General features: G+C 40.4%; 1 protein-coding gene across 1 annotated transcript in view; it reads right to left on the bottom strand.

Moving 5' to 3' along the window:
* The window catches only part of Dner (delta/notch like EGF repeat containing), a 295,828-nt gene that overhangs the window by 60,800 nt on the left and 216,453 nt on the right, over positions 1–18,575 (bottom strand). Inside the window, exon 8 of the mRNA XM_052192619.1 lies at positions 6,457–6,681. Within this exon, the coding sequence (XP_052048579.1) occupies positions 6,457–6,681 (225 nt within the window). The remainder of the gene's footprint in view (positions 1–6,456; positions 6,682–18,575) is intronic.

Genomic DNA, 18,575 nt, shown 5'->3' with positions numbered 1-18,575 from the left:
GAAAGGCAGGCCTACTTTACTGAAGTGCACTCAGCACACATCAGACCAAATGCAGTCATGTGGATGGATCTTCAAAGACAGAATGGAAATTGGGGGAGGGATCCTGTCTACTCACAAGAGTTCTGTTCTATGTCATGTTAGACTTAGACACCTCTGTGCCTGGATATAAGAACTTTTACTAAAAGTCACTCACTGATTCGCAGTCAAGGCTACCTTCAAGCCAGGTGTCCACATTTTCAGGGGCAGTGCTGAGACAGAAGAGTCTGAGAGTTTGTCCTTGTGATTGTTCAGCCAAAGTAAGAGGCCAAGGTCACAACTACTATAGGAGCTTCTTAACTTCCAAGAAGTCTAGCCTTTGGTCAAGAACAGTGCGTTTCTAATGTTGAGCAAGCTGGGCGGTGGTGGTGCATGCATTTAATCCCAGCACTTGGGAGGCAGAAGCAGGTGGATTTCTGAGTTCAAGGCCAGCCTGGTCTACAGAGTGAGTTCCAGGACAGCCAGGGCTATACAGAGAAACCCTGTCTTGAAAAAAAAAAAAAACAAAAACAAAAAAACCTAATGTTGTGCAAATACAGATTAAACTGAGGCTTCTGTTGCTTCTACTCCCAGGCATCTGGAATCTACAAACCTTGGATTCTTTAAGAGAAAACAGGTCAGATGTTTGGCACAGCAACTAGATGGAGTAAGTTCTCAGAGATGGAAGCAACCAAAGGCACAGTCAGCCTGGACAAGGTCACTGGGGTTACTGCCCCTATCCCCAGAGCAAGTCCATGTGACTAGTGACTTTCAATTTCATGTGCTGAATTGAAGGAGTTACAAAGTCAACTAATACTTAGGAACTCCAGTAAAATTTTTCATTTTTCAGTCATTAGCACCCTCAAAGAATGAAGGTGACCATTTCACCCTTGTTTTTATTTTCTCTGAGACAACAGAGGCCCTGGGTCTTTACTGGCAACATCCAAATCCTTATTTCATCCCTGTCTCGTGGAGTCAAGGGGAGAGAGATGGCAACCCTGGGCCTCACGGGTTGTGTGTGTGTGTGTGTGTGTGTGTGTGTGTGTGTGAAAGATTAGTGAACCAAGAAATGCTTCCCTTACAAAGCTCTGTCCATCCTTCTTGTCCTTAACTATTCATCACCTTGGTCACAAAATGTCTTGACCAAGATGGAGAGCCACCCTCTAATCGTTGGACAATTTGGTTTGTACATGTAACTGGTGAGGAAGTAACTGTAAATGTGGCTGACAGTAGAAACTGGGCAATGATAATATTCAACATCTTATTGTTACATGGTTATCTTGGAGTTGTTTTATTACTGGAGACTGAACCTACATCTCCATGCCTGAGTGTGCAACCACTGAGCTATATCTTCAGCCCTGTTTTCACTTTTTTTGTTTTGTTTTGTTTCCTTTTGAATCTGAGATTGTTTGCCCAGGTAAGCCTTGTATTTATGATCCTCCTGTCTTAGCCTCCCCTGAGTAGCTGGGATGATAATATTCATCTTTTAATGTCTTAGACAAAATTCTGACGGGGTCCTGCTTCATCTGAGTAGCATGAGGCCATGCTACTCTGCCATGGCCTCTGAGTGAGACCTAATATTATACTTGTCCTGCTGTCCAATGGAAGACAATAGGACTCCCTGCCTCATGCACTAGGCCAGCTCCTAACAACCTGCAAGTGGCAGGCAAGCTTCAGATGTTGGTGGCTGTTCTTATTCTTGCAAGTTCTTAGTTCCATCAGCATTTCCAAGTAGAGACTTAAACTGTTTTTGATTATTTGTGGGTGTTTGTTTTGGTTAGGGTTTTTGGTGACGGACAGTATGAGGCAGATCTTTATTGATGAATCTATGAATCTGCATCTGAGTAAACAAGAATTTCTTCCTTCCTCTTTGAAACCAGATGGTTAAACATACACACACATACACACACACACACACACACGTGCACACCATATTTTGGAGTATGAAGCAGGAGTGTCAGAGGATTGGGAACCTGAAATATAATACCTACACAATCTAGACCTCTCATATACAATCTATACCTCTCATAAACAAGGAGCAGGAACAGATCACAGTGTGTCAATACAAGAACTGTCCTCACCCCCAGTAAACCAGAGGAAGTTTCCTGGTTAATAGAGATAAACGTTGTTCACTGTACTCATCCCGGAATCTGTGCATCCAAACGCTCATTAGGGAGCTAAACACTTTCCTATCTTTATATCCTTGTTGCTGTTCAATCACTATGAATATCCTAACCATTAAATCGTATCTTTATTGTTTCCAGGCAGTGTTATCAAAATACTGATGTGGGCAGGCCTGCTATCAGGATACTGAATATCACAGTAGGAAGCCACACCAGTTGTGTCTCAGAGGCCACCCAGAATTACAGCCTACAGGTAAGGCAAATGTAGAAAACAGAGGGAAAATAGTATCTGAGTCCTAGAATAGTATGATTTTTTTTAAAGACAATAGCAGAAGCATTTTGTTTGGAAGGAGTCTAATTTTATTTGCTCGTCAGCCTTTATCTGGATGGCATCACAGAATCACTGGCCCCTTGGTGGAGAAGAATTGGCTGGCAAATGTAGCTAACACCCAGTTAAGGTCTAGGGACTTAATTGACTGGCATTGAGTTGATTGTCACGAGAGATACTATTCATAAAAATTTAATTTGATACATATATTTGCATACAAACTACTCTAATGCCTGGTAGCTTCGGTTCTTTAAGACAGCTCCACTTGCAGTGGCGGGGTTGACAAGCAAGTAGAGAGTACTCATTCAGATGCATTAGAGGTCCAAGCCAGCCAAAAGAGAGCTGAACCCGGTTCCTTCCCATCAGCCACAGCTTCTAGTATTGATCTTCTACAGCACTGACTCTATACAATACCATCTAAAAGATGCCACTGTTCTACCAGAGTCACAAGATGTTGTGGCACCACCTGTAAGTCCCACAGCGTGCCCTTGGCACGTTCACAGCTAATATATGCAGCATCTCCAAGACCTCACTTCTCCAGCCTCTGGGAGATTTCAATTTGCAGTGTTTTAGAGATTGAGTGGCCTGTCACTTAAAACTGTCACTGGAAGATGACATTTCAGCCATTACTCAGTGGTGACATTTTATTATTTAGGATTAAAACACAATCAGGAGCCAGAGGAACAGTAAGCTAAAATTGAAGCTTGAAAATCAGACACCTGACACATCTCATTTGCAGTAATGAGAATGGCGTGTTTATTTATTTTTTTTCTTTCTCAGATGAGAACTAATTGCCAATCTGGTGTGATTTCAGTCTGCTGCCATTTATGAAACAGGGTTTGTTTGCTCTCTATAAAGCCGGCCCAGCCCTCCACTCTGCAACCAGACACCCAATTTCACCCAGTCTTACAAGATTCAACTATTATGCAAAAGAGTGGTAAAGCAATTACACGCTCCAAAAAAAAAAAAAAAAATTAAGACAAGAAATTTCCCATTCACAGACCTGTCATGTTCACTTCTTAAAAATGTAAATTCCTGCCAGATGCTTAAAGGCCTTTTGCATTTTGGTCACATGACCATCTGAGAGAGTCTTCCCTGTGGAAGCAACTGGGTGTCCCAAATTTGATGAGTGAGCCCTCATAGAATTCCAGGACCCCACTGGAGGCTGCGTAACAGATGGAACGTATTATGGAATAGAAGATGTGTTCTCTGTGGGATCCATGGCTACTTGGGGTTAGTGCTGGACCACAAGTGACTACTGAACTAAATGTTCCATGTGTAGACAAATGCAGCTCCAACAGAAAATACAGGCAAAAGTAAAATATAAATGGGAGAGGTCTCAGTCCACTATGCCTCAAAAGATGCTATTGGCAAGCCCCTGCATGGTAAGAAAGGTTTGAAAGGGAAGCTCAACACATCACCAACAGAGGGGCTTCACTGAATCCTCCCTCCAGCTTGCTACCCAAAGAGAAAACTGAGGCCCAGGAATGCTCTGCAAATGTTTCGTGTTCATAGTGAGAGACAGACAAGACAGACAGACACAGAGAGAGACCCTGGCAGAGATACAGAGGCAGAATAACTACATTCCACTTAAAAATGTAAAAATACTAAACAGGCCAGAGAGTTTAATAGGCATAGGATAGAAACTAATTCAGAGGGGAAATGAGACAATTTTCTGGTCTGCCATGCTTGACTATTCTCTGAGAAGCTTGTAGGGGGAAAGCCTCTCACAGATAGGTAATAGACTATGGAGAAGTTCCTGACAGCAAGATTTCACTTCTAGCTGCCCCTGACAACTGGTATTATAGCACCTTCACAGAGCTTGGGCCCAGCGAGCCCTGGTCGTCCCATGTGGGGGACCTGGTTCTGTCCAGCATAATGTTGCCTTATTCAGTCTGCACACATCACACTGCCCTAATGATATGTTTCCACGTAGGGAATGGTACAGCCCTGCTCCACCCCCTTCCTCGGCATGCAGCTGTGGTATGCATGGGCTTGGGTTCCCACCCAGGAAGAACAGGCCCTCCAGGAGAGGTGGGTCAGCCAATACACTTGAAGAGAAAGATGACACAGAGCCAGAGAGGGACATCACACAGGAAGGTGGGGACACTTCACTTCAAGGTTTATCAGGGACCCCTAAATATTGCTGTGATCATTAATTATACCTGTCTAGCTGGCCAGTTGAGGGATCCAGATATTATTCTATATAATGAGACCCAAGAGGCATCTTCTCTTAGATGGTATTAAACTTGGCATCAGTGGTCTCTGAGTAAAGCTGATGCCCACCTAACATTGACAGGACTCATGCTACCTCTTGGGAGCCTGAAGACCAAAGACTCAGGTTCTTGCAAATGAAGGATTTTAGCTTCAAAGCACAACTCAGACATTGTGCCTGGGGTTTGCAGCCTGCCAGCTTCCCCTACGAATTTTGGACTTGCCAGTCCCCACAATTGCATGAGCCAGTTACTTAAAATAAACCTCTGTGTGTGTCTCTCCTGCTTCCCTGGAGAATCCTAACACGGTTACCAAGCAGATTAAACAGCCCCTCCTCTGTACTGCAGAGCATAGAAGAAAGGAGAACTTGGCAAAGTATCAACTGCTTAGAAAAATCAGAGACGGAAGACTCTATGTGCAAAAAGCTCTGTATCACATTCTGAGAGCTTAGGTGCATTTCCCAGTAACACTTTTAATTGATTTGTGAGTGTAAGATAAGGCCTTTGGAAAAGGCACTGAAGCCAGAAGCATTGGGGTTGGAATATGAGCTCGGGTTCTCTGATGTATAAGAGGCCTCAAGTAGAGAATAACTATCCAGAGGCGTTCTAGGTAAATGTAGCCCCGAAAGGTCCAAAGATGCAACACACCCAGCTCAGAACCAAGGAAGACTGTTCTCAGTCAGCAGTGGCTCAGGGGTAAAGCTGTTGATTCAAATCTATGTAAACACATATCCACATTCCTCTCACCCCTTGGGGTAGAGTGTCAACTATCACAGTCATTAACATATCACATATCACATATCACATATCATGGAAGGATGGAGAAACATCACAAGCAGTGCATCACTGATGACCTCATCATTGGGCAAACATGACTGACAGTGTTCTCACACATGTTAAGATGGGTAGGATGTCCAGAGGCTATTTAACCCTTACAGACCAGCAATCTATATGCAGTATGTCACAACAAAATATCTCTATGAGGGATGTGACTGTGTCATATAGCGAAGATGCTTAAGATGATAGTGTAGCTGATTTTTGGAACTCAAAGGAGAGAAATGAACTCAATCCCTGAAGAGAGGTGAAGTCACAGAGAACAGGCATCCCAGGACTAGAGCATAGCCAGGGATCAGATAAAGAAGGTACTGGCTAGACTCACTCAGGGGACTTCTTGCTGGGAAGTAATATAAAGGTTCAGCTCATGCACGGGTAGAAACATGGGCATAAGGGCAATGAGAGAAAGGAAAGGGCTCCCCACACGCTCTTTGCAGACACACCAGTGGGCAGGAAAGACAGAAAGGAGAACCAGGCATCACTCTGACTTCCGGGTTTCAAGACTTCCGCAATCTAAACATCAATAACATGAATGCGAAGGATTTTTGGAAAATAAGTGAGGAAGGTATGTTTACAGAGGAAGTTGGATGTAGCATGATTGCACATGCAGTAAGTTTTAATAGACAGGGCAGTGAAAAATGGACTACATTGTGCTTTCCCTGGACACTAAAATTGTGTTAGAAGATTCAGTCCCACTTAAAAGTCTTCATTCTGCTTTCTTGTACTCTCTAGTTTTCTCATGATGAGTGTGAAAGGCCCATGGGTAAAAGAAAAGGCCTGCTTAGAGCTCTACCAAGGGTAAGTCAGAAGAGTGGGTACACACAGCCTAGAGGAATTCACATCTATGGAAAACACACTCTGGAGGGCTGACCTTTGCTCAGATGCAAAGACAAACTACCAAGTTCTTATAGGGCAAGCTTTGCTGTCTACGTGGAAGACAAACCTGGATCGCAGAGGCACTTGTAGCTGGTACCCACGCTACGGCACATGCCATGAGCACACGGGCTGAGGGCACAGAAGTCCACAAGCTGGGCACATGTAGGCCCTGTGAAGCCTGGACTGCAGCTGCAGGTGAAGTGCACACCGTCCGCGTAGCAGGTGCCGTTGTTCTGACACGGCAAAGACACGCAGGGGTCCACCTTGTCTTCACAGGCCGAGCCGGAGTACCCTGTGGGAGAGCACAGGTGGGCTTTAATCCTTACATCGTTTAAAACATTGGAAATCTTTTAAAGGGCTAGAGATATAGCTCATTAAATAGAGTAAGCTGCCTAGCATGGACTAAACCCCAAATTCAGTTCCCAGCACTGAGTAAACCAAATAATATAAGCCTTCGAATCCCAGGACTGGGGAGGCAGAGGCAGGAGCTTCACAAGTTCTAGGCCATCTGCAGGTACATAGAAAGTTTTGGGACATGTGGGATATATGAGACCCTGACTCAAAGAATAAACATTTTTAGAATTTTAAATGTTTGCATACACTAATTCACATATATCATAGCCCACTAAGGCCTGAAATATTGTTCCTCTTAGATTTGGTAACCCTAGGTTAAAATAGCAAATTCTGTGATTCTTTGCTTGTTGAAACACAGACTATGTGACTGTCTGGATGTACATCATATGTGTTGTATATGTGCATGTGGCATGTGTGTATGTTATATGTACGTATGTACGCACAAACTGAAAGATGCCAAAACCAAGCAGACAACATCTCCCAAAGATGTAATACTAATTGTATAAGAGAAAAATAATAAGTAAAAAAATAAATAGAGATCTCACCTATCCTTATCATTTGTCTTCTATTCAATTCCTTTAAAACACATATCACATTGACTTGTATAACACATGGATTGTAGCTCATCCTTCCAAAAGGTACAAGTCCATATTTTTAATAAATGTTTTCAGATGTTCAACTCAACAGATGCAATGTACATGTGTAAAAGTATTTTAAAGATTGGCTTTGGTGATGTGGTACCCTCTATCCACACTGTGCATGCCACTTGGCAATAGCCACTGACCACCAGCGTGTCATGGGATGAATGAGTCACCAAAGCATGGCACTAAAAACAACAGCAGATCCAGGAGACCACATACCACCGCAGCATGCCGCTGAATAGTAGTATCTTGAAACTAACACATGGAAGTACAGAAAGTGGACAGGTTGTTGCTGTGGCTGAGGAGTGAGAGACTGAGAGACTGAGAGGAGGCAGGGGCAGTCCACTGGGCTGAAAGAGATGTTAAAAACTGGCCCATGCCAAGAGCCGCACATCTGCATGGATTGGCTAAAAAAGTGCTGAATTGAGCAGTTTAGAAGAATGAATTGTAAACTAGAAATTATGCATGCAAGTATACTTTATGATACAATATTATGTAAAGCTGTTACATATTTCAATTTTAAATGAGATTATCAGATAAGTGTTTTTTTTATTGTTTTCTGTATACATAAGCTGGCATTTCTCAGGCTAAAAAATTATATATACATATAAGTGTAGTTACATTTCTTTAGTCATACAGTGTGTTTAGCAATGTTATAATCCTAAGCTTCTTTCAGCACTTTAAGACTAATTGGAAAATTCGATATTTAAATTCTAGAAATAAAAATTAAATTATGTTACTCATGCACACTTTTACTTGGGCATTTGACTCTTCTTAGCCATGTTTGAGTTTATATTTACTTATACTCACATGTAATTCCTTAGTGATAGTGACAACTTCTATAGTTATTGTCAAGGATACAGTGAATTTATAAAAATCAACAAAAATATCCCCAGATTTAATTATCTGAAGCATTACTCATAAGTGGGCATAATTAGCTTGGAATCATTCTGAGTGGAAACAGAAAAAAAATTAAATGATATTCAACATTTTATAAACTACTTTTAGCTTTTAAATTTTAGAAATCAAACTAAAAATATAATATATAATCAATTTTGATGATGCTTGAATTCTCCAATGAGTCTTCTAGAGTAGGATATTTTTCTATCCTTCATGTATTCTATTCTACTATGATTAAAAAGAAGATCCTTAAAAACTTAACAACACATGACAGCACTATTAAGTATCCTTACTTAACAATTTGCTTGAAAAAAATCAAACTTTCTAAAAACATCTTAATTTTAGAACAAAATTAAATTTATTCTCCTTATTTGGGCCTAGAAAATGCACTATGGTCATTCAAATTATTAAAGATTCAATTTGGCCCTATGTGTGATACTGATAAAGTAATTCTTATTTCCTTAATCTGAAGAGATAGGTTTGGGAAAGTAACTGACCAAATCAATCCACAAGTTGCACTGGTTGGACAGAGGCTCAAGGTTTTATCTGTTTACTTATGAAAATGAAAAGAGGAGGTTTTTCCTCCAAACAACTGAATGAATTTGTCAGAGGTTCAGTGTCCTCCAGACACAGCAAGGCTGATGCACACATGATTCACAGAGACTGTCACAGCAGCACAAGACATGCACAGGTTTAAGCCTGTTAAATTCCCAGCACTGCATAGAACAAGTGAGCACGAGTCCCACCCCTAACCAAGAAGCTACTCATGATTGATAGCTGCTGGGAGGGGCCAAATCTGTTTCCTTCAATGGAGTGTCACCAGGTATCAAGGCGACTCCAAGGCAGGCCTCTTTGAGGTTCAGGAGGGGTTGGCCAATACAAAATGGACTCCATGGTTTTCTGTCCATTTGTTTGTTTGTGCTTTTGTTGTTTGGTTTTGGGATTTTGAAGAGAAAGAAAGACCATGAAATTGGATAGATAGAGGGAGTAGGATGATCTGGGAGGAGTGGAGATGGGAAAATTAGGGTCAAAATACACTGTATGAATTTTTTTAAAAAAAGAAAATTATAAAGAATTAATGGAATTAAAAGACACCAAAGTTAGAAAAAAAAACCCTCCCATTTTATGGATTGGAAAAACTAATATTGTTAAAAATATTTATACAACCCAAAGTGACTTACAGATCAATGCAATCTCCATCAAAATACCAGTGACATTCACAGAACACCATGAACATCAACAGAAACTAAAATTCATATGGAAGCACAAAAGACTCCAAGTAGCCCAAGTAATCTCAAACCTGATAAACAGCACCTGACTTCGGGAAACACACCAGAGTCATGGTACCCAAAACAGCATGACAAATAAAACAAAAGAGAAATTCTAAAAAAAAACAAAGCCACAAACCAAGAGCCAACCGATTCTCAGAAAAGGCACCAGGACATCCCCCAAGCAGGATCAACATTGCTGAGAAAACTAGATAGCCATACACAGAGGACAGAAACTGACCTATTGTCTCCAAAAGTCAATGCAAAATGAAGGCAAAGAGAACCAGGTTCTTTTACCACCTCTGTGAGACCTCTCTGAGAACCTCACAGTCTGTATCCATCTGGCTTGTTTTGGCATTGAGTGGAATGCAGATGTTGCTGATATCTGCTATTTGGATTTATTATGGAACTTAAACGAAAGCATAATAGCCTTCAAATACTAACTGTTGGATACCAAGCATCTTTCTATGATGCCAGAGATCCTGTGGGCGGCATTGGTGTCAATTACAATGGAAAACACAAGAGGCGGCTCTGCAGTCAGGGTTATCAGTTCAGCTGGACGGCTGAAGCTTTTAGGAACAAAAGGGAGAGGAGAAATCTGCTGGGCCAGATTTTGAAAGCTCTCTGGCTTTAACTAGTAAACTCTGCATGTCCTTCTGTTGCTCAAGCCATTGTTATCTTCTTATTCATATGACACATCCTTTTGCAAATGACTCAGTTCTTCCTCAGCCGCCCCCTACATGACCTTCCTCGCAGAACACACAGGGTTTTGTAACACCAGTAATGAAAAGCCAAAAGCCAAAAAGAAAAAGAAAAAGTTTGAACCACTTTACAAGTTGTCTGACCTTGGGCAATGTACTTATATGCATTTTATCATTTTGGGTTCCATTTCCTTACCTACAAAACGTGTCAACTCCTACTAGTACAACCATACGTGGTGCTCAATAAATGTTGGATTCAAATTCCTTTAGGCTGTGAGTTTTTTCACTTTGCATACTCAGAGATTGTGTGGAGGAAAACTGGAAGGAAGCTGGACTGTTAGGCAATCTCTGGAACATAATCAAATTTGACATTTGCCCAGCGTCCCCCAGGGATATGTCCCTGAGCATGGCTAAGGATATTCTCTGGAAACAGGAGATGGTCACACACAGCTTTTTAAACACATGCTGTGATTGGGCCACCTTGCAAGGCAAAGTGGGTGGGCTCTTGGGATACCAGCTGTGAGAAGAGGTTGGATGGGGGAACAGGGGAAGGGAAGAGGGCTTATGGGACTTTCGGGGAGTGGGGAGCCAGAAATGGGGAAATCATTTGAAATGTAAATAAAAAATAAAAAAGAAAAGAAAAAAAAAGAATTGCTCAGAACATCTCCTCACAAGCTCAACAGGAGTCTGTTAAACCCATGCTTGCTCATACAAGCATTAAGAAATACTATCATTGTTCCAAGGATTTTACCATATTGATTCAGAACTACATTTTATTTATATGTATATGGTTATATTTATTATATGTATATGGTATATTTTATTTATATGTATATGGTTAGATATATCTATAGATAGAATATATAAATAAATAATATACTCTTAAAACTCATATGAACCCCATGAGTACTGTTATTTCTTCATTTTAAATGAGGAAGTGACTCAGGAAGATTAAGGACTTTGCCCAAAGGCACACAGGAGAAAAGGTCACATTTGAACCCAAGATTCTCAAGCCAAGGTTTCGTTGTAACATTCAATCATATTGGGTTATATCAAAGAAGCCATTAATAAGAAAAAGTGGGTGCTAGCATCTGCCTGAGGACTTACTTATTGGCTGCTGCTTAACCTAGTATTCATCTTTCTACCTCATACATTATAAAACTTCAGCTACACAAAATAATAGCTATTCTTAATAGACGCTGCTACAGTTATATATTGACCTGTTACTCCATTCTGAATAGTGAAATTTATTTGTAAATAACCTGAGGTCACACCTCAAATTATCAGTCCATGGACAAAATATTCACTGATCCACAAGAAGAATAAGTTAAAACATATAGGATATCATAGACAAACTACTGAAAATCAAAAATTAAGAGAAATTATTAAAAGGGTTCAAGGTCTATTGAATCATATAAATGTAAATGGGCAAATACTCAAAAATAAAAGGAAGAGATTCTTAGATTGCATCAAAAGGAGCAAATACTATGTGTTCTCTAGAAGAACCCTACTATGGAAATAAAAACACATAAATCTGAAGGCAAAAAGAAGGGTAAAAACATTAAAAACAAATAAATAACAAACATGATACACCCATAATGGATTTCAGTTGAGCTACATAACAAGATCTTATTTCATCAAATATATATATATACATATATATACATATACATATACATATATATTAGACATGAGAAGGATTCTTAATATGGAAAGCAGGCAACTCATCAGGAATATATACCTATAAAAAATGTATAGGTATCTAATTAAGACCGTTTCAAACACAGAGAAATAAACTGCCAGAAACCGTACCCTCCAAAAACTCTTTTCATAGTGCTTAATGAAGCAAATTGATAAAAATTAATGAGTATATTTAATATTTGAATAAGGTATTCCTTTCACAACACTTCATATAAGTTGTTCATTCCAATAAGTATGAAAAAATCATCACAAAAAAACATTCATTCATTCATTCATTACTTTAAAACAGAAAAAAAAACCCTAAACTTCAGAAAACTAAAATAAAAATTCACTTCCTCTGGAATTATAGGGCAGGTACAAAACATTATAGACAGCATCATATTTAACACTATAGTAATGTAAAGAACAAAGGTAGAATTCTACCCTCTATACCTACATTCAACATCTTACTATATGCAAAAGGCAAGTAAACGTTTAAAATATTAAGAGAAAAACATGGCTATTATTTAGCAATCTATGCTTTTATGTAAAGAAAACCAAAGGAGTTTATAATAAAAACCATTGAACCATGAGTAAAAATAGCAAACTATCAGGACAAGCCAATATACAATTGTATTTTTGTTCATTAGCAATAAGCAACTAAAAATAAGTTCAAATGGCATTTACAATAACGTTATCAGTGAAATATAGAAAAGGCTGGAGAGATCGCTCAGTGATTAAGAATACTTGCTACTCTTGCAGGGACTAGAGTTTTCTTCCCAGAACCCAAATAGCAGTTCACAACAACCTGTAACTGCAATTCCAAGGGATCTGACACTCTCTTCAAGCCTGACCATACATATATATAGGCAAAACATTCATGGAAACAAAATGAAAATAAATATTTTAAAACATAAAATAGAAGTGAATTTAACAAGAGATTCAAGAAATCATCACTAAAAACTATAAAATAGTACTTAAAATTTAAAATACCCAAATAAAATGAGTAGCTATACCATGTTCATGGATTTGAAATACTCAATCTCATAAAAATGCAAATTATCCCAAACTCCTTTACTATAAGTTACTTATGCCATCCACTATTTGAAATGCAATTAAATTCTCATTGATAATCAGGAAGCAGAGAGGGATTAATCCCAGAGCTCAATGGGTTCTCTGGCCTCCTTTCTCTTTTTATTTAGATTGAATTCTCAGCCCAGATTCAGGGTGATCTTCCCTCCTCACACTTACTGTGACATGTATGTACCCACGCATACACACAAAATGAATAATTTTAAAAAATAATGAAAAACTATACACAAGACAACACATGGAATACAGTGCTGGGGAGTGGAGTGACATCAATATCTGTAAAAACAAGTAGTAAACTGGAGTAATGCAAAATACTCCACAGTGTCTCACTCTCTGCACTATTTTTAGGTGTGGCTTTCTGGGTTAATCACCCTCTACTGTAGAAAGAAGCTTCTCTGATGGGGTTTGAGAGATGAACTAATCTTCTGGTATAACAGTAAGTCATTAGGGGTTGATTTTATACTATGTCCCTGTAGCAGAATAATAGTACTAGGTTCTCCCCTGGGATCTCGAACCTGCCTACCCACAGGTTATTGACCCAGATGAGGATGCCAGGCATAGGTTGCATCTTGGGGAGCAGACCTCCTTAATCCAATCAGAAAATGGTTGTTTTAGTCTCATGACATTCATCCCACTATTGCATCAGTAGGTCTTTATTTCCAGGCTGGTCCTTATTGTAGCTGTCAGGGTTCACAGCTGAATGAGAGTAATAACAACCTTTCTCCTCCAGCACTATGCAGTGGCCCATCCAGTACTAGGAAAGCTAGCCAGTAGGGATGAAGCTTAGGTTCAACATCAGCTTGATCTCTCCATGTTCTAGGATTCAGCAACAGGATCTTACCATTAAGTTCTGTGATCGCCATATCCCAGCCCCTCCTAAGGCTCAGGAATAACTGGGGAAGAGGAAGCATAGACTGTAAGAGCTGGAGGTGATAATTGACTGTAACAAAGCAATGTTTTCCAGGCGCAAGAGGGAAGTTGCATAGATGAACTACAATGCTTGTGGCGGCTACATGTGTAAGACCTGTGCATCCTCAAGCCAGACAAAATCTCTGCACTGAGGGTAAGGTGTGGTCATGGAATCCACCCTGACTGATGAACTATTGGCAATTGACAGCTATTCTGATTGGATTAAGGAGGTCTGCTCCACAAGATGCAATCTATGCCTGGCACTATCATCTCGGACAAGAGCCTGTGGGTAGACAGGTTCAAGGTCCTAGGGGAGAACCTAGTACTATTATTCTACTACAGGGACATAGTAAGACAAGGGGAGGTGAATCAGCTTTCTTCCAATGTGGTTAGTTTTCCCAGGTATGTCTACACACCCAAGATTATACAGGGAACACTAACTGGACTCGATGGGTATAGAAAAAGAGAACACAAACTTGGGTGTGGATCTGGGAGGAATTTGGGGAAGGTAATTATGATCAAAATATAACATATGGAATTCTCAAAGAATTCATTTAAAAAAAAACTTTAAAGTAGCAAATCTGAACCAAAGATTAATAAACTGTATGAGGCCCAAGATACAGTCCCAACCAGGAGGTAATGACTGTCTCCTTAGAGAGGAAGAAATGAAAAATTATTTGATAGTGTCAACCAAGGGAGAATGAGCACAGCAGCCCTCTTTGTGCAATAGGTAGTCTTGGGTTGTTGAGACATCAGGCAGCGGACATCAGGAAACACTGGGAAGAAAACAGAATAGCTCCAGAGGAAAACTCAATCCTGAATGTATGGAAGCAATGTCACCAGGTGAGTGCTTTCAAAGAACAGTTGCAAAAGAATAAAATGCAAGAAAAATAAATAAATAAATTCCAGGATTAAAATGGAAGGTAAACAAAAAAGACCTGCAGAAGAAACCTACCACGGAATGAAGGCCGATGAAAGAGTAACACAAAACGAAACCAAAAAACTAATTTGTCACTAGAGAGATGGCTCAGCAGTTAAGAGCACTGACTGTTCTTCCAGAGGTCCTGAGTTCAAATTCCGGCAACCACATGGTGGCTCACAACTGTTTTTTAATAGGATCCGATGCTGGCTTCTGGTGTGTCTGAAGACGGCGACAGCACTCTCATATACATAAAATAAAATTTAAAAAAAAGAAAAACTAATTTATCCAGTCGACTCTGCCTTCAAATTTTGCATTTAAACTAATATTGGTGTGTCTGCTAAATATGCATTTTGCAAATAAAAAAGAAAACGCCCCTGAGATACACACATCGTGAAAAGTAGGTATTTAAAACCAAAAGAAGTCATTTTTGAGATATTTTAAACTGCAAGACAACGATGTCATTCTGTGTACTGTCAGAAATACAAGTAGCTTTGCAATATTAACAAGAGTATATGACATGAAGAAATGCTAGCAACTGGGCTGGTCATAGAACGGAATGTACAATAATGGCTGTAAGCCTGTGCAGCTGAGCCCTGACCGTGCAGCCTCAGTGATTGCTTCAAGCTACACCTGGGAGTCTTTCTAATTCTTTCCTTTGTGAAACCCCACCTCCAGCCCATCAGTCGGTGGGTCTTATAGCTCCTGTTGCTTAAACATATCTCAACTCAAGTACCTCGTCTCTACTCCCTGGCCATCACCCCAAAGTCATGATTATTTTTTCTCTGACACAAGTTTCCTCTAGTAAGAGCCCCTGGTCTAGCTTAACCCTATGGCCAATTCACCATGGTTTGCGAGACGAGCTTTCATAAAAATTTAAGTTACCAGGCTTCCAATCATCTCTACAAAAATATCAAACATCGTCTTATGGGCAGCATATCCTCTGTGCATTAACTCTGCCATCCAGTTCAATGCTTCATTCTCTAGCATCTGGTCCCAATGGTGCCCATCCAGGTTCCAGCAACAGCTTGGCATGTTACCTTTCTGGAAGTTCTTGCAAGTTCCCTATATGTGTTCTCTCCCTCTTTCTCCCCATCTTCCTCCCCTCCTTTTTTTCCTCCTTCCCACTCTCTCTGCAATATGCACATGTTTGTGTGGATGTGCCCACCCATGCGTGTATTCTATGTGCATGTGTATGAAGATCAGAGGTCAACATTGTCTTCTCTAGCTCTCTACCGAACATTTTGAGTGTCTCGCTGAACCTGGAGCTCCTCTAATCAGCCAGTCTGGCTGACCAACAAGCTTGAAGGACCTGCCTACCTCCATCACACCCTCGTCCTGGCACTGGGTAACAGATGCTCACTACAGTGCCCGGCTTTTACATGTGAGTAGCTGTGACTCCATAACTAGACTCCTCATGCTTGCCTGGCTCGCACTTTACAGAGTCATCTCCCCAGCTCCCTTGTGGTTCCATCCTTGACTCACACATTAGACACGCCTCCCCTGATGACTCCAATCTAGTAGAATTTCTATTGTAATACCCCACTTGCTCCCTTCATAGCATGTTTCTCATTAGAAATGACATAGCTGTGTGTCAGCTCACCTACCATCTGTTTCTCTGCCCTCAGTGAGACCACGGCCTTTCTGAAGGAGAAGAAATGTTGGTTCCTCTTATTTCTGAGTCCTGGCAGCCATGGTACTTGAGTTATTGGAGGCACGGGGTAAAAACTGGTGGAGTGAATGAGTGCGTGAATGAACAGATGGAGAAGAGAACATAGTCTAATAGAACCATTACACAATAGAGGAATCAGAGAAAGGAAACGGGTAGCAATGTCACTGAGGAATAGGAAAAAGGATGAAACGTTAGTCATCAGATATTTTGATTACAGATGGATAAGTGAATAACCATGGAGTCAAAGCAAAGGGAGAGAGTTTAGTTCTGAGTGTGCTCCGGATGGACAGCAGAGTTGAGGAGGAGGTTCACTTCAGAGCCCATGCCTTAGGAAGGGCATCCAGAATACATGGAAATGCTGGGAGATACTGCACTGCTTCTTCCCACAGATGCTGGAATGATTCCGCCATGCACGAAGGGTTGGAGGGACGACCCAAGCTTGGTTCTTGGGTTGGGATGTGGCACCAGCAGTGACTCAGAAGAAGAAAGAGCTGGGCTTTCTGACGGGCTCTTAAGAAAGAGTTGATCCATCGGCAACCAACAAATTGGGAAAAATCTTCACTAATCCTACATCAGATAGAGGGCTAATATCCAATATATATAAAGAACTCAAGAAGTTAGACTCCAGAAAACCAAACAACCCTATTAAAAAATGGGGTACAGAGTTAAACAAAGAATTCTCACCTGAAGAACTTCGGATGGCGGAGAAGCATCTTAAAAAATGCTCAACTTCATTAGTCATTAGGGAAATGCAAATCAAAACAACCCTGAGATTTCACCTTACACCAGTCAGAATGGCTAAGATTAAAAATTCAGGAGACAGCAGGTGTTGGAGAGGGTGTGGAGAAAGAGGAACACTCCTCCACTGCTGGTGGGGTTGCAAATTGGTACAACCACTCTGGAAATCAGTCTGGCGGTTCCTCCGAAAACTGGGCACTTCACTTCCAGAAGATCCTGCTATACCACTCCTGGGCATATACCCAGAAGACTCCCCACCATGTAATAAGGATACATGTTCTACTATGTTCATAGCAGCCCTATTTGTAATTGCCAGATGCTGGAAAGAACCCAGGTATCCCTCAACAGAAGAGTGGATGCAAAAAATGTGGTATATCTACACAATGGAGTACTATTCAGCCATTAGAAACAATGAATTCATGAAATTCTTAGGCAAATGGATGGAGCTAGAGAATATCATACTAAGTGAGGTAACCCAGACTCAAAAGGTGAATCATGGTATGCACTCACTAATAAGTGGATATTAACCTAGAAAACTGGAATACCCAAAACATAATCCACACATCAAATGAGGTACAAGAAGAAAGGAGGAGTGGCCCCTGGTTCTGGAAAGACTCAGTGAAACAGTATTCAGCAAAACCAGAACAGGGAAGTGGGAAGGGGTGGGTGGGAGGACAGGGGAAGAGAAGGGGGCTTGCGGGACTTTCGGGGAGTGGGGGGGCTAGAAAAGGGGAAATCATTTGAAATGTAAATAAATTATATCGAATAATAATAAAAAAAAATTCAAAAAAAAAAAAAAGAAAGAAAGAGTTGATCCAGCATTGTAGGGGAGTACCAGGACAGGAAAATGGGAGGGGGTGATTGGGAAACGGGCAGAGGGAAGAGCGCTTATGAGACCGATGGGGAGAGGGGAACCGGGAAAGGGGAAAGCATTCAGAATGTAAACAAAGATCATAGAAAATAAAGGAAAAAAAGAAAAAAACATACCACCCCACACAAAAAAGGATTAAAAGTAGAAAAAAGTCAAAGTTGAAAAAGAAAGAAAGGAAGAAAGAAAGAAAGAAAGAAAGAAAGAAAGAAAGAAAGAAAGAAAGAAAGAAAGAAAGAAAAAAGAAAGAAAGAAGAAAGAAAGAAAGAAAGAAAGAAAAAGAAAAAAGAAAGAAAGAAAGAAAAAAGAAAGAAAGAAAAAAGAAAGAAAGGAAGAAAGAAAGAAAGAAAGAAAGAAAGAAAGAAAGAAAGAAAGAGAAAGAAAGAAAGCAAGAAAGCCCAAGAATTGGCTCAGAAGACAAGGATGAGGAACAATGTTGGACTC

The sequence above is a fragment of the Apodemus sylvaticus genome, chromosome 9 (genome assembly GCF_947179515.1).
Source record: "Apodemus sylvaticus chromosome 9, mApoSyl1.1, whole genome shotgun sequence".
Lineage (NCBI taxonomy): Eukaryota > Metazoa > Chordata > Mammalia > Rodentia > Muridae > Apodemus > Apodemus sylvaticus.
The sequence above is the reverse complement of the archived record's forward strand: the minus strand, read 5'-3'. Positions and strand labels throughout refer to the sequence as shown.